Here is a 15,077-nt window from a genome sequence, read left to right on the forward strand (position 1 = left end):
CTAGATAAGACTGAAGGATTGTTTTTAAGATAATTAAAACCACTTTTCCCAATCACTGACAAAGCAGGAAATTCAGAAAGTCCAGATTATTTAAGAAATTACTACCTATTATCACTCAGGGGTCTCCTGGGCCACCTTAACTTCATTTGGCCTTAGCATAAGCTACCTTTCATTGTTATTTATCTTTTTATGCTTATGTCATATTTCCCCTGACCATATTTTAAAATTTTATTTACTTATTTCTTGAGGCAAACAGATTTAAGTGACTTGCCCAGGGTCATACAATTAGTTAAGTGTCTAAGACCAGATTTAAACTCAGGTCTTCCAACTCCAGGACCAAGACTCACCCAACTATCTTTGTTTTAAGACTTTTATCCAATACCCAGTACTGTCTTAGTTTCATGATAATAAAAATGGTATTAATAGTTAAAATTTATATAGTGCTTTTAAGGTTCTGTTGTTGTTGTTGCTTAGTCATTTTCAGTGAAGTCTGACTCTGTGACTTCATTTGGAGTTTTCTTGGTAGTTGTTTGCTATTTCCTTCTCCAGATAATTTTACAGACGAGGAAACTGAGGTAAACAGGGACACACAGCTAGTAGACTGAGGGCAAATTTGTACTCAGGTCTTCCAGACTCCAGGCCCAACACTCTATCCACTAAGCTACCTAGGGGAAGCTTTCAAGTTTACAAAGCACTTTATTTACATTATTATTAGTTCCTTTGCCTCACTTCCTCATCTGCAAAAATGAGCTGGAGAAGGAAATGGCAAAACACTCCAGTATCTTTGCCAAGAAAACCCCAAATGGGATCACAAAGAGACAGGAGGCATGGATGAAAAGAATGAACAACAATACATTATCACATTTAGCCCTGTGATGTAGATGTTATTGTTATCACGCCCAATTTATAGACAATAAAACTGAGACATAGGTTAAGTGACTTGGTCAGAATAGCCCAGCTATAAATGTCAAAGGTAAGAGTGAAACCCAGATTGAAAATCAAAATGAGATGTGGGAAGAAGTCAGATATAAGGTGGGAAAACACTACATCAAACTCTATTTCTTCATTAACTTTGTCTTCTATTTAACTTCACTTGTTGACACCATAAGAAATCCCCACCCTCCTTTAGAGTCTCTCCTTATCACGGGCATAGGTGGTACCTGCTGGAGTTCCCTCTATTTCAGCATGGAACAAGGACCAAATACTAAGTCTCAATGTCTAGAATTCCCCTTTGGCTGAGACAAACTGATGGGGCATGGGATTACCGAGTGTGGGCACCATTGCTCACTTCTTGAGAAGCCAGTGGAGTGTGAGAGAATTCAATTTAGCAAACATTGGTTGGAAGGAATTAAATGTTTTAAATTCAGTGGAGGTTGATATATCTTGGGGCAGGAATGCTATATCACAGACTAGCTAGAGGGTAATCAGTGAATCCGAAAATAAAAAAAGTCCTTATCACCCCCAAGCTAGTACCTATGATTCCTTACAGACTCTCCTTTCCAGCTCACTACTGAACCAGATATGCTATGACTCATCCCTTAAGTGCAGTATCTTTACGTGGTAATGGGGGAGATGAACAAGGAAGCACATAAATAATTAAGTCAAACAGATAATCTAAAACCCTCTTTTTATCTGGCCAAGAGCTTCCACTTCCTCACTTACTACAGCATGTGAGTATTGGTTCCTGTTATTTTCCTCTCAGAGTTTCTGATGGAAGAGTTACTAAGAGTAGCTACTACTAAGAGTTAAAGGGCATGAGGAAAAAGCCAAGGTAAGGTGGATGGGAAAGGACCCTGTATTAGAAGATCCAGAACTATGGGGGCCTATCATGGGCATCGTGGAAAGGGAAATTACATAGACGGGATGAGTAGGCTGAAAAAAAAAAGAAATTAAGGGTTATAGTTCTTGTATTTTGATAATTAAGTTTTATCAGCAGAGAATGGGGACAAGTTTCTACGATGTTGAAAGACCACTCTCATAGGACTTAGAAACAGGCATGTTCTATTTGAGGGCTTAAATATAACAGTCTGCCACTTCTCAGGCTTTCATTTCCTCTCTTTCTCCCCCTTACCCTTTGGCAAGAGCACTGGGCCTAGAGCAGGGGTGGGGAACTTGTGGCCCCAAAGCCCACGTTTGGCCCTCTAGGTCCTAAAGTGCAGCCCTTTTGCTCAATCCAAATTTCACATAACAAATTCCCTTAATAAAAGGATTTCCTCTGCAAAACTTGAATGGAGTTGGAAGGCCACATTTAAGGACCTAGAAGATATCCTCGAGACCTGAGGTTCCTACCCCTGGCATACAGTCAGGAAAGCCTGAGTTCATATCTGTCCAACACTTACAAGCTGTGTAACTCAGATCACTTAACTTTTGTTTGCCTTACTTTCCCCAAGCGTAAAAAACTATAAATGGGGATAATGACAGCATGTACCTTGCAGGATTTTTGTGAGAAACAAATGAGATAATATTTGTAAAGTTCTTAGCACAGTGCCTGGCACATGGTAGGTACTAGTTAAGTAGTTATTCCTTTCCTTTCCTTTCTTTCTGCCAAAGCTAAAAAAAGCAAATCAAACCAAAGACATCTTCCCCCATCACACTCAGGGGGAAGGAATGGTAATGAAGTAAGAGAAAAAAGTACTGGAAAATACAGAAAGTTCCTATGTAGCCTCAAAAATACATCCATGGGAGTCACCCTTCACTGGGAAATTTCCCTTCCATCTTGAGTCTTCATTATAGCTGGCAAAGAATTCATGGAGACGGGCCACAGGTGACAGATTTCTGGTGTCACTCTTGCTTTCTGAGGACCAAGGAAAAGGGAGATGGATACTTGCTTAAGCTAAAGAAAATACCTCCAAAATAAAGGACAAGGTTGTTTTCCAATGAAGTTATCTATTTGTAAACTATGCAAGCATCTCTCCTCTTCCTTATTTTTACCACTACTGCATTTTTGAGTAGAGGGTTTGAGAAAGGGTAAAGCTAGTAAGAAATAGTCCTTGTCTTCTCACTCTGTCCATCCTTCAACACACACACACACACACACACACACACACTCACACACACCCCTTAGGGTAAACACAAAGGTAAGGAATGAGTCAAGGCAATACATATAAAAAGGAACTGACCTTTGTCTCCAGGCTGGTGAAGGGACTAGGTGGTGGCTCCTAAAAGGTAGAAAACAACCAAACATAAACATTAGAATAATAAAATAAAACCTTAACATACAGTAAACCATAAAACAATATTTGATCTTGGAAAACCTAAGGGTCAAAAGTCCCATTTCTTTCTCCCCACACTCCAAAAAAGAGAGATATTATAGATACACCAAATGCCATACATGCTCCCAAATATCTGTGAATGAAGCAAGACTTCCCTTTCAGAAGGCACTACCCTCACAGATATGCTGTCTAAGATTAAGCGAATTGATGACCTGCCTACAGTCCCTTTAAAATCTGAAGAGAGAGAGGGGGCGACTAGGTGGCAGAGTGAATAGAGTATTGACCCTGGAGTCCGGAGGAGCTGAGTTCAAATTCAGTCTTAGCCACTTAACACTTACCAGCCATGTGACCTTGGGCAAGTCATTTAACCCCAATTGCCCTGCCCTCCCTCCTCCAAAAAGCAAAAAAAAAAAATTAGAAAAGAGGAAAAAATAAGGGAGAGGAGGAGCTCTTTGTATGACACAAAGTGGGTCTCAGTCCCTGGGTACCACAGAAGATAGTACTAGGATCCTGGTTGGAAACCGAACAGAATAAAGCCAGAACCCAGCTATCATCATCAATTCCTTGTTCTAGTTAAAGGAAAACTAAATGCTTTGTCTTTCATTTGAATTACTGTTTCCATGGGCTAAGGCTAGAGAAGGTAAGCGTGATCTTCCCACTTCCCTCCACCCCACCTCTATGCACAAAAGCCAATTGACTGGAAAAGCTTGGTGGTAAATCCTGGGGTCATTAAACATTACCTCTTTTCTGGAGGACAAAAAGGAAAGAAAGGATCTGACACTTTACAACAATAAGGTGACAAGCTGAGAGGCACTCAATTGTACATGTAAGGCACACTTATATTTGTGTCTGCACCAATTCCAGAGCCTTCATCCCTAGCTTCACCCAGCTCAGAGCAAGATACAAAGACCTAGGTCTAGGCTGTCTCTAAAGGTAACTGGGCACTGAGGGCCAAACCATGATTGAGATTTTGCTTCTTTCTGCAAGATCATTAAATGCTATCCATCTCCTAGACTGCACAAGCCCAATAGCCCCAACTCATAAACAAGAAAGTATTGGAATGAAATTATCACACCTGAACTCTTCCCCTGAAAAACAAGACCTTATATTGTATGATTATGTCTCAATAACATCATTTTCCTAGACCTGATTCCAATGAACATAGTTCAAAGAACAATTTGCAAGTTAGTTGGTCCAAACCTTCTTTTCAAGGATGATTCATCTGCTTAAGAATAGGTACCTACCAAATTCCAAGGTTCCAGGGGAAAGCTCAACTTTTAAGTTTTCAGATTAGTAACCTTTAGCTGTGAGTGCTTCCCCCTCCAAATTTTACACACACACACACACACACACACACACACACACACACACAATTATTATATACTATACATAATATATAACAAAATTTATGTAGATATAAATATATATGATATGATGATGAAGAGAGGAGAAAAAAGGAGAGAGTGAGAATAGGAGGGAGAGGGAAAGGGAGAGGACATTTATTAAGCATTAACTATGTGCCCCGCAATGGACTAAACACTGGGGACACAAATAAGCAAGCAATACAATCCCTGCCCTTAAGAGGTTTACATTCTAGTGAGGAAGACAACATATAAACAGGTGCTTGAAAGTGGGGGAGATACAGGCTGTGTCAACTGTAACAAGATGGCAGCAAAATGGTAAGGAAGAATAGTTTCTCACATGATAAAGCCAGGAGACTCAGAGGCAGAGTTCTGGTGGGATGGAGATGAGGATGATAGCCTAAAAGCAGAGGATAGCTGTAATGGTAATGTAATTTGAATTTGAAGACCCCTTTTTTATTGGCAAGTAAGCAGGTACTTAGCACCTTGTTTCAAGTTAAGCAAAGGTAGCAGGTACTTACCACTTAGTAATTAATCAAGCCTCTGTTGGAAAAACAGAGGTATGAACTCCTGCCTCCTGTTACTGAGTAACAAGAAGGGTTTGGCTGAAACAGGAAGCTAATGTTGTGTGTATATAAAGAAAAGCCCCAGGAAGGGACAGTCAGAATTTCTTGGGACCAGCATCTGGAGGCAGAGCAGCTACAGAAGAGAAATGAGAATCCAGAACTGAGTTAGAATTTCCTGAGAACTTGTGGTGGCAGAGCTTCTTCTGAAGAAGAGCCCAGGAGGCTGAAGAGGAGCCCAGGAGTCCCCTCCCCTCCCCACCCCATCCCCCAGGCTGGATAAGGTGATTTTGATTTTTTGAACAAACTGTAGAAGACTGAAGACTGAGGAAGCATGACCCGGGATGGTAAAGACTTTGTTTATGGCTTGGATGAGTCTTGAATTCCTGGAAACAGAAATTGTGAAGGATTTGAGAGGGACTTGACCCTGTGAACTTCACTGTGGAGCAGGACTTATATGGAGAGCTGGACAAGGAACTGAGAGCTGTCTGCCTTTGAATCCAGGAGACTGTTTGGTGGATTCAAGTAGGAGTTGCCTACCTGATGAAAAGACCTCTTTGTGGGTTCTGAGTAATGATGAAATTGTAGTTTACTAGTGACCTAGGGGTAGAGGGTCTGTGTATTTTCTAATGATTGTACTTAGTGATTAATGATACTTAGTAACTGATTGCTGAATAAGTGATTGATTGAGTTAACTTAGTGTGCCCCATGAGTGGAAGACTTTGACTATTGTACTTTGAGATGATCGTTCAAAACTTTGTGGCCACTATGGTGGAAACTATGTGGCCATTTTAATGATATACTGTTATACTATATTGTGATTTTCTGTGATAAGTTGTAATATTGGGAATGCTGTACCTTATTTTCTGTGAATGTTTTGCTTTGATTTGTTACTGAATAAAGAGTGTTCACTATACTGTGTAATCAGAATCTTAAAAGCTGTTCACAGCAGTCATTTTCTGGAAAGGTGCTTGTTCGTGGCCTTGCATTATGGCATCGTCAGCAGGATTACAAAGTATAGTGCCTCTATTTGTTCCAGGATCCACGGCCATTTAAATTGAGATTGTAAGGCCAAGGATCCTGGAGGGGTGGAATGTAATGGCAAGCACAGAAGCGGTTCACACCTTGTGTCAGCTATTGAATTAATACCTGTGTCAGTCTGTTGAGAAATGTGTGAACTCATGGGGAGGAGCTAATGACTATATAAGGAGAGTCCCAGGGATAGAGACGGCAGGAGCTGAAAAGAGGACTCTTGTGGTAGAAAAGTCAAGGGGAATGCTTGTGGTATCCTAGCACTCTGTCTGCTCTCTCTGTCTTGATGTTTGTTTTTGATACTTTGTACAGAAGTACTGGGACCTTACTGGAAGCCCTGAAAGAGGATTTTCTGGTTGTATGTTTACAGAAGTCTTGGAGGAGGGTTTTGGAGGTCCTGGGACTCTACTGATGATTTGTGCTGACCTCTTGGACCTTGATTGGGGGTCAGTGTTGATTTCTACATTGATGATTTGTGTTGAGTTCTCAGACCTTGTTGGTGGGTCTGAGTTGATTTCACAGGCAGATAGTGAATTGATGATGGTGCCGGCAATGTGCATGAATATTATTGTGGCTCTGTTAATCTTCCCAGAAACAGGAACTGTGAAAGACTTGAGGTGGACTGGACACTGTAAACTTCAATATGGAACTGGACAATGAACTGGACAAGGAGCTGGACAAGGAACTGGGAGCTGCCTACCTTTGAACCCAGGTGACAGTTGGAGCTGGGATCATGGAAGAGGAGCCATGGAAGCTGAGAGCCAGTCTCAAGTCAAGCTGAAAGAAGACTTTACTTGGATACTGTGTCCTGACTGAGAAGATTATGATTTACTGTGACCTAGGGATGGATGACCCGTGTATTTTCCACTGCCCTTAAGAGGTTACTGAGTAGTGACTGAAGATTGAATAGTGACTGATGACTGAATAGTGACTGATTTGTAACTTAGTGTGCCCCATGAGTGGAGAACTTTGACTATTGTATTTTGTGACCCTTAAGGAGGATTGAATGATTGAGTTACTAAATGATTGTACTTTGTTTAAAACTATTGTGACCACTTTGGTGAAAACTATGTGGCCATTTTAGTGATAAGTCATTGTGAATGATGTATTTTGATTTTCTGTGATAAGCTGTAACACTGTGAATGCTGTACCTTGATTCTCTGTGAATGTTCTGCTCTGATTTGTTATTGAATAAATAGAGTATTCACTATACTGTGTAATCAGAACCTTAAAAGCTGTTCACAGTAGATTCTTCTGGAAAGCTGTTCGTGCATGGCATTACAACAGCATATAGAGATAGCCCCAAAGCAATCTGGAGGTCTGACTCTAGGCAAGAGATTTTATATGGTCCTTATTACAGGGTATCTGTCATCTAGGTATATGTTGTTTCCCCCAATAGAATGTAAGCTCCTTGGGGGCATATGCTTTTCCCATCTGCTTAACACAATGCATATAAGGCATGCCTGCTGAAATGAGTTGAGGATAATGTTTCTTTTTTTCTTGCTTTTTGGAGGGCTATTGGGGTTAAGTGACTTGCCCAAGGTCACACGGCTACTTTTTGTGTTAAGTGTCTGAGGCCAATTTGAACTCAGGTCCTCCTGACTCCAGGACCAGTACTCAATTCACTGTGTCACCTAGCTGCCCTCAAAGATAATGTTTCATTCTCACTTTTCATTTCACCCCAAACATCCTTATGTCAAAGAATAATTTGCAGTCTAGTTGGTCCAAATAGACATCCTGATCATTAGGAGGCATCAGCTTCCTGTGGGCTGACTTCCTTGAGAAGCTACAGGTAAGGACTTTTTAGCTGTGTTGATATAGTTTGGTCTTTTTCCTAGATACAGTGCCAAGGACTGTCTTTTTATTTTTCCATTCAGAAATCAGAACCCCTACCAGCTCTTGGTCAGTGGTCCAAAGTTCATTAAAGAGTTTCTGAAGAGCAAAGGACAAAATGATCTATTTAGCTTGTTAATTAAATGGTCAGGAGAAAGATAATATCCTTGCAAGCAGCCCTATCATTAGCACTTGGGATTAACTTTCCCTGCACACCCTCTGAAAGTACAAAGAACACTAATAAAAGCCTCAGCCCCACTAGCCCAGGTATTCCTACAGGGTCTCACTTTCTACAACATCCTGCTTAATTAGAAAACCTAATGAAGTAGAACCAGGTCAATGATGCTGTCTATTTAATCCATCACATCTGTCTAAATTAGAAGTCTTCAGTGTACAGTACAGTAAATTCTTATCTGTCAGATTAGAAGCCCCCAGAGACCAAAGGAAAGTTTTTAGTACCCAGACATGCTGCCATCAATTGCCAGTCACTCTCTACCAAATGCCAGCCTAACACATGTGCCAGGAAGCATTAAAACAGTTTGGAACAAGGGCAGGCACCTCTCAACCATCTCTGATGATGACTCATAACCCGAGAAACACAAAGAGGGAAGGAGTGCTTTATGTACATATACAAATGGACCATGTCTGGCTGACATGGTCCCTATGACACAGAAAAGTCATTTCAGTCAGCTGCAAGATGGAGACACAAAGAGGATCATAGGATTAGGAGCTGAGGACCTGAGAGGTCACCTAGTCCATCATTTTAGAACTGACAGAAAGGAAGCCTATAGTGGTGAATTGATTTCTCCAAGATCATACAGGTGATAATAATAATGGCTGGCATTCATATCAATCTTTTTGATTTACAAAGTGAATTGCACCCTGTAATGGGAATGTAAATTTTAAAGATCTTCCCTGCCCCTAGGCTAAAGTGCACCTGGAGCCTGGGGTGGGAGGCTTGTTTTTCAGTAGATACTTCTTGATTGGCCAGAGAGTCAATAAAATTACATTTTCTGAGCCAGGAGAAGGCTATATAAGCCCTGATGTGTAGCTTTGTTTTGGGGGCTCACTTTGAGAAGTGTTCTGTGATTTGATCAGATGAAACTCTGGGAAGCCATTGTCCAGGCTCCCCCCCCCCTTTGAAACCCAGCTGTTGATTTGGTATGCATATAATGGTTGGACAGTTTGGAAAACTGTCTACTTGATCTGTTTCTCTGTCTTGATAATTCTGTCTGTATATTCTGAAGTTTGGGGTGCTGACCTTTTTCCCCTGAACGAGGTAAACGATACATATTTGACTGATTAAAATAAGCTTGTTAACCCATTTTGAGTTGCTTTCCTTTAACAAAGCAGATTCTTGGATCTGTGCTGGCAGCCACCCTGAGAACTTTGGGGTGCTTGCTGCTACACACCCATTATCTCATTTAATTCTCATGGCAGCACTGTGAGGTAGGCAACAGGAATATTAAACTCATATTACCAACGAGGAAACCAATGCACGGAAAGATTAAATTACTTGCCCAGTGTCACAGAGTCAGTAGCAAAATGTGAACCCAAGTCTCAATAAGTCAATATTATCTTGTTCACTGGCTGTAGACATATTACCAGTGTGTTGTACTGTAGTAAGAGATTCCTGTTCTCTTCATGGCTGACCTGTCAAGACCTCAGTCTGTCTATGACTTGGATCTGAGCCCTTATGGCCAGACTACTCTATTTGGTAAACTCTGGCAAAACCTCAGGCCTACAGAATACAGCGGCTGCTCCTGCACATTACCATGGTTACCTGAACAACCACTGGCCAGTCTGCAGGGGCAAAAGGACAAGTTAAGCCACTGGGGTCAAAATGCTTTTGCCTTGCTCTTTCTTTCAATTGAAAATACAGTCCTAGCACAACCAAAGAGCATTTCTATCAACAGAGAAAAATAACAAAGAATGACATAAGATCACAACTTAAAAAAAAAAATACTATTCTTGGCTTCTTAGTATCTAATTCTTGAAAAAAGGAAGTGGCCCCAAGAAATAGTGATTAGGGCACACCATGGCTAAAAGCAAAGTATCACCTAACGTAACAAAGCAAGGAAGATTGCATAAAAATTTGGGAAAAAACAATACATATTTACTGAGTGCATTATGACAAGATGATATAAAAAGGGCAAAGTATTCTGTTCACACTTCCATTCCCAAAGCTAATTGTTTAAAATAGAAGGCCATGCCTGGGTTCTGTGGGTTGAGTAAATGAAAAATGATGGCATTTCACAACCTTTGTTTTACAGAGCAGGAAGGCAAACTTATTAAATATTTTCCTTCAAGAACACCTCACTATCAAGGCAATAAGCCTACCTAAGCCAATAAATTTTCGTAAGGAAAGTATGCAGAGAAGCACAATAGGTGTTGTAGCTTTTATTTTTTTAATTATGTTTTATTTTTTCCTAATACATTAGTCTGTCTGCTTTCGTTGGGAAAATAAGCATGACTTTGCATTTCTCCTCAGTATTAAGCAGTTGCTTTAAGCAACATTTTTACTACAAATCTGATGAAATCTTGACTCAAACCTCCTGAACAGGGTTTCCATGTCAAATATAACTGATTACCTTTGTAACTTTGGGTAAACCATTTCACTTCTCTGAGGTTCAGTTTCCTCACCTATAAAATAAGGTGGCTGGACTTAAATGCTCTTGTAGGTCTGAACTCTATGCAATGAGAAACTTAACATAAAACCTTCTCCAATCCTGAATCCACAGGTTAGAAATAGAAAGGATCTCAAAAATCATCTTGCTCACCTCCTTCCTTTTACACATGAGGAAACAGAGACCATGAGTGGGGAAGTGATTCAATTAAGGTCGCAGAGCAAGGAAATGGCAGAATTTGCACTCAGGTCTCCTATTTCTAAATGATCTTAGTTATATAGCAACTTCTCCTTCTACCAAGCCATCCTTCAAAGCTGAAAGGGGTTCTTTCCTCATCTGACAGTAGACCACTACTGCTATACATTTGTCATTTATAGTCTAATTGTTATAATATTTATCCAGATAACATGTCTATCTTATTTCGTCCTTCAAAATTATGAGCTCCTTGAGAGCAAGAACCCTTTGTCATTTTTACCTTAGTACCTCCTCTAGGACCTACTAAAATCACTGCATGTAATTCATACTTAATACATGTCACTGAATTCAATATTTTTGTTTTTTTTTTCCCTAGAAATAAGCTATCTGGCCCAAGAAAGTTCATTTTTCAAAAATTTTCCTAGTTACTTCTCCAGATACTCCCTGTACTGATGTTGTTTGTTCATTTTTCAGTTGTGCCCAACTCTTCATGACCGTATTTGGGGTTTTCTTAGCAAAGATACTAGAATGGTTTTCCATTTCCTTCTCCATCTCATTTTACAGATAAGGAAATGAGGCAAACAGGGTTTGGTGTCTTGCTAACAGTCCCACAGCTGGTGAGTGAGTATAAGAGGCCAGATTTGAATTCAGGAAGAGGAATCTTCCTGACTCCAGACCCTGCATTCTATCCACTGTGTCACCTAGCTGCTCAGATGGTCCCTGTAGGTGGTAACAATTTAAGGAATGTTTTAATAGTTGTTACTGGTTGTTCCTTACTCTGTCGACATCATATTCAGGAGGTGGGCAGTGTGTGTGTGTGTGTGTGTGTGTGTTTGTGTGTGTGAAATGGCTGAGCAAATTGTGTATATGAATGTAATAGAATATTATTTTGCCATGAGATGACAAAAGGTATGATTTTAAAGACACCTTGGAAGATTTGCATTAATTCATGCAGAAGTACAGAACTGATACAAAACGAAATGAGTAGAACCAAGGGAACTATATATAAGATGATGGCAAAATTTTAAACGAAAAGAACTGTGCTGAGCATAATCAAGACTCCAGAGAACTGAAACATGTTTCTCACCCCTTGGTGGAGATTTAATGGATTATATGTGCAGAATAAGGCATATATTTCCAGATATGACCATTACAACACAAATATGCTTTGCTTGACTTTAATTGTGAGGGAAGACTTTCATTTAGTGCGGAAGAGGGAAGTATGTGGGATAGAAAGGAGAATGATTTTTTTTTTTGAGAGAGAGGAAAAGAATTATCAATGACACATTTGAGAACACAGAGGAGACCAGAGGGAAATTCAGAGAAGATACAGACAAGCAAGACAACATTGCTACTACCATGTTAAATGTACTATATTTAATAGAACAAGCTATATGTCATAGATTCATAGTTTCATATATAATCCCTATTTTCTGACCTTTGTACATGGAAATATCCATATTCATTGATTATTTTCTAATTCATAATAAAAAATTAATTATTAACAAAGACAGATGGAAGGCCTTTTAATGGGAAGTTTTTCAAAATGGTAACAATATGCAATGGATTCATGGTGCCTCTCCAAGAAATACTATCATAAATTAATCCCATATGCCAGAAAGAGATTTAATCTGGATAGTAAAGAAATGTTAGCTAGGTCAAAATGCTAAGGCAAAAAGCAAAAAACATCTCTTTACCTTGGTATACATTTCAGGGTATTATAAGTACATATTTATAAATGCAGTACAAAAGCAAGATTTTATTATGTTATTCATGCTTTCAAAGGCTGAGAAATATTTCTATGCCTCCAAATATGTAGAAATGCAAAACTTTAGAGCTTTTTTTGAGAATGCTTTCCTTTTTACAGATGAAGAAACTGAGTAGGCCCAGAAAGGGAAAGGATTTACCCAAGGTCACACAGATAATTAATTAGTGACAGAATCAATAGTTGAGTCCTGGCCATCTCATTACTATTTCAATAGTTTTTTTTCCCATTAGATCACAGATTGCTTTTCCTATTGTAGATCCTAAAATTAATTCTTCCAGATTGAGGAATATACATTTTCTTTTTCTGGCTTAATCCTTCACCTTATTCCACCTGGGTCTCTACTTCTCAGTTCTCTACACTAGTCACATACTCATCAAGTATTGTTTTACCAATAGTGTTTGGCTAAATTCGTGATCTATCACCCAAATAACATCCCATAATGTTATTGTTTTTGATGTTGTGGTTCAGTCATGTATGACTCTTTGTGAACCCATTTGAGGTTTTCTTGGCAAAGAAACTGGAGTGCTTTTCCATTTCCTACCAAGTTAAATGACTTGCCCAGGGTCACATAGCTAGGAAGTATCTGAGGCCAGATTTGAACTCCTACTCCAGGCCTGACACTCTATCCACAGCATCACCTATTTGCCCTATCTCTGTAATGAGCTGTATACTCTCTTTCCATTTTACCCTTCCCCAAAACATAGCGCCTTTCTAAATTGCAATTTGCTGCTCATCAAGCAGTAAAGTTTTGATCAGAAGTTGTTTTCCTTCTCGGATGTCATATCTGCCTCTATGGAATTTTACAAGATTTGTGTCTAAGTTGCTGCCACCTTGGGAAAAGGTAGACCACATGTCAAGTCTGAAAGGCTGGGAAGTCGATAGCCTCCCTGTGCCCCCTCTGGGATCAAGGAATCCCTTAAACACAAATCATTTTTTGTTCTTCAGGAAAGGCTGATTGGCAACACCCCAGGCAAGGGAGGCACCCCAAAGCATGCACCGTGCGTGGCTACAACTCACCTCCTAACAGGGGTCAGAGTGGCCTGGGAAGAAAGAATAAACACTACAAAGGGTACAGAGAAGATAACTCTAAGTGCATGAGAGGGATGATGCCAAGTTGGGTTCCTGAGGGATTCTTTCCAAATAAAAAGTTACAGAGACCACAGGTTTGCTTTGCTGTTCTGAATTCATTTCAAATTTTTCAGTTGAGTAGTGAAACCAAACCCTGGCTCTAAGCAAGATAGCTTCAGAATAAAGAAAATCAGTAAAACCCAGTGGTTTCACTACACAATGAAACTACACAGAATATATAGTAGAGAATCAACACAAAAGAATGAATAATCAAAAGGTTACTTTAATTCCTTCTGCATTAAAGCTTTTAATTAGCAATTTTAGCAAGTGAAAACACTCATTGCCATATGTATCTTAAATAATTTTTTACAAAATAATAGAAGGAAATAGGAATTAGACCTCTGATTTCATTGGTATAGGGAACCTTCCTTCTACCAATGAAGACTGGCACCTTCTCTTTACCTTGGAATTTTAGCTGCCTAGAGCACTGAAAGATTAAGTGTTCAGGGAATCATATAGCTGGTATGGGTCAGAGACAAGATTTGAATCCAGGTCTTTCCCCCTACCAGACCAGCTCCCCATTGTTCATGTCTTTTGTTTAAAATAAAATTTTGCTAGTTTACTGATATTCTCAAAGTTTGCAAAAGTCACCGTGCTCCATTAAATGATTTAAGAACCTGAAAAGCTGAGCCACTTATTATCGAGATCACTCAACTAGATTGGATAACCAAATTATAACAATTCATCTTTAAATCTTACAAACTGCTTTAATCATAATAACCTGTGAGGCAGGAAATGTAACTATTATTTCACCAATTTCCTTATGTGGAAATTGAGGAGGATCAAATAAGATATTAGTAAAGCCCTTAACACAGCACCTGGAACATACTAGGTTTTATAAAAATACTTATTCCCTTCCTCCCTTAAATGACTTGCCAATAGTTACAGAAAATGATAGAGCTGAGATTCAAACTCTAGTCTCCTACCTCCAATTCTGGTACTCTTTTCATTGGCTACACTGTTCAGTCTATTCCTAGAAAAGACTTCATACTCAAAAAATACTCTTCTTATTTATGTGGCCCAGATTGGCTATCTTTACAGAGCTCAGAAGCAATAAACAATACATACCCATGCCAAGAAGGAAATGAAAACTCATCCTGCAGATTGCCTCTAGGGGAACCACCAGCACACAAGAAAAGCAAAAAGCATGTTCCTTCACCTACCTCCATTAGCTCAATCCTCCTTGAATGTTGGGTGGTCATGCTAAATGTTGAATTTAAGAAAAGGCCTAGGGCCAAGATCATAGGCCACAACTTTATCTAGGGCCTCTTATGTAGAGGATGTGAGTGGCCAACCAAGTCCCATCATTAGCTGCTCAAAATGCCAGCTTCCTCTATCATTTTGGCACCCAAGCACTT

The 15,077-nt window shown here is 39.6% G+C and overlaps 1 protein-coding gene across 1 annotated transcript in view; it reads right to left on the reverse strand.

The window, feature by feature from the left end:
• The window catches only part of XYLT1 (xylosyltransferase 1), a 438,827-nt gene that overhangs the window by 306,504 nt on the left and 117,246 nt on the right, over positions 1–15,077 (reverse strand). Inside the window, exon 2 of the mRNA XM_069085297.1 lies at positions 3,120–3,158. Coding sequence (XP_068941398.1) covers positions 3,120–3,158 — 39 coding nt within the window. The remainder of the gene's footprint in view (positions 1–3,119; positions 3,159–15,077) is intronic.

This window comes from Petaurus breviceps, unplaced genomic scaffold (assembly GCF_028583685.1).
Source record: "Petaurus breviceps papuanus isolate PSGF00001 unplaced genomic scaffold, PetGlider_PUasm1.0 175, whole genome shotgun sequence".
NCBI classification, from domain to species: Eukaryota; Metazoa; Chordata; class Mammalia; order Diprotodontia; family Petauridae; genus Petaurus; species Petaurus breviceps.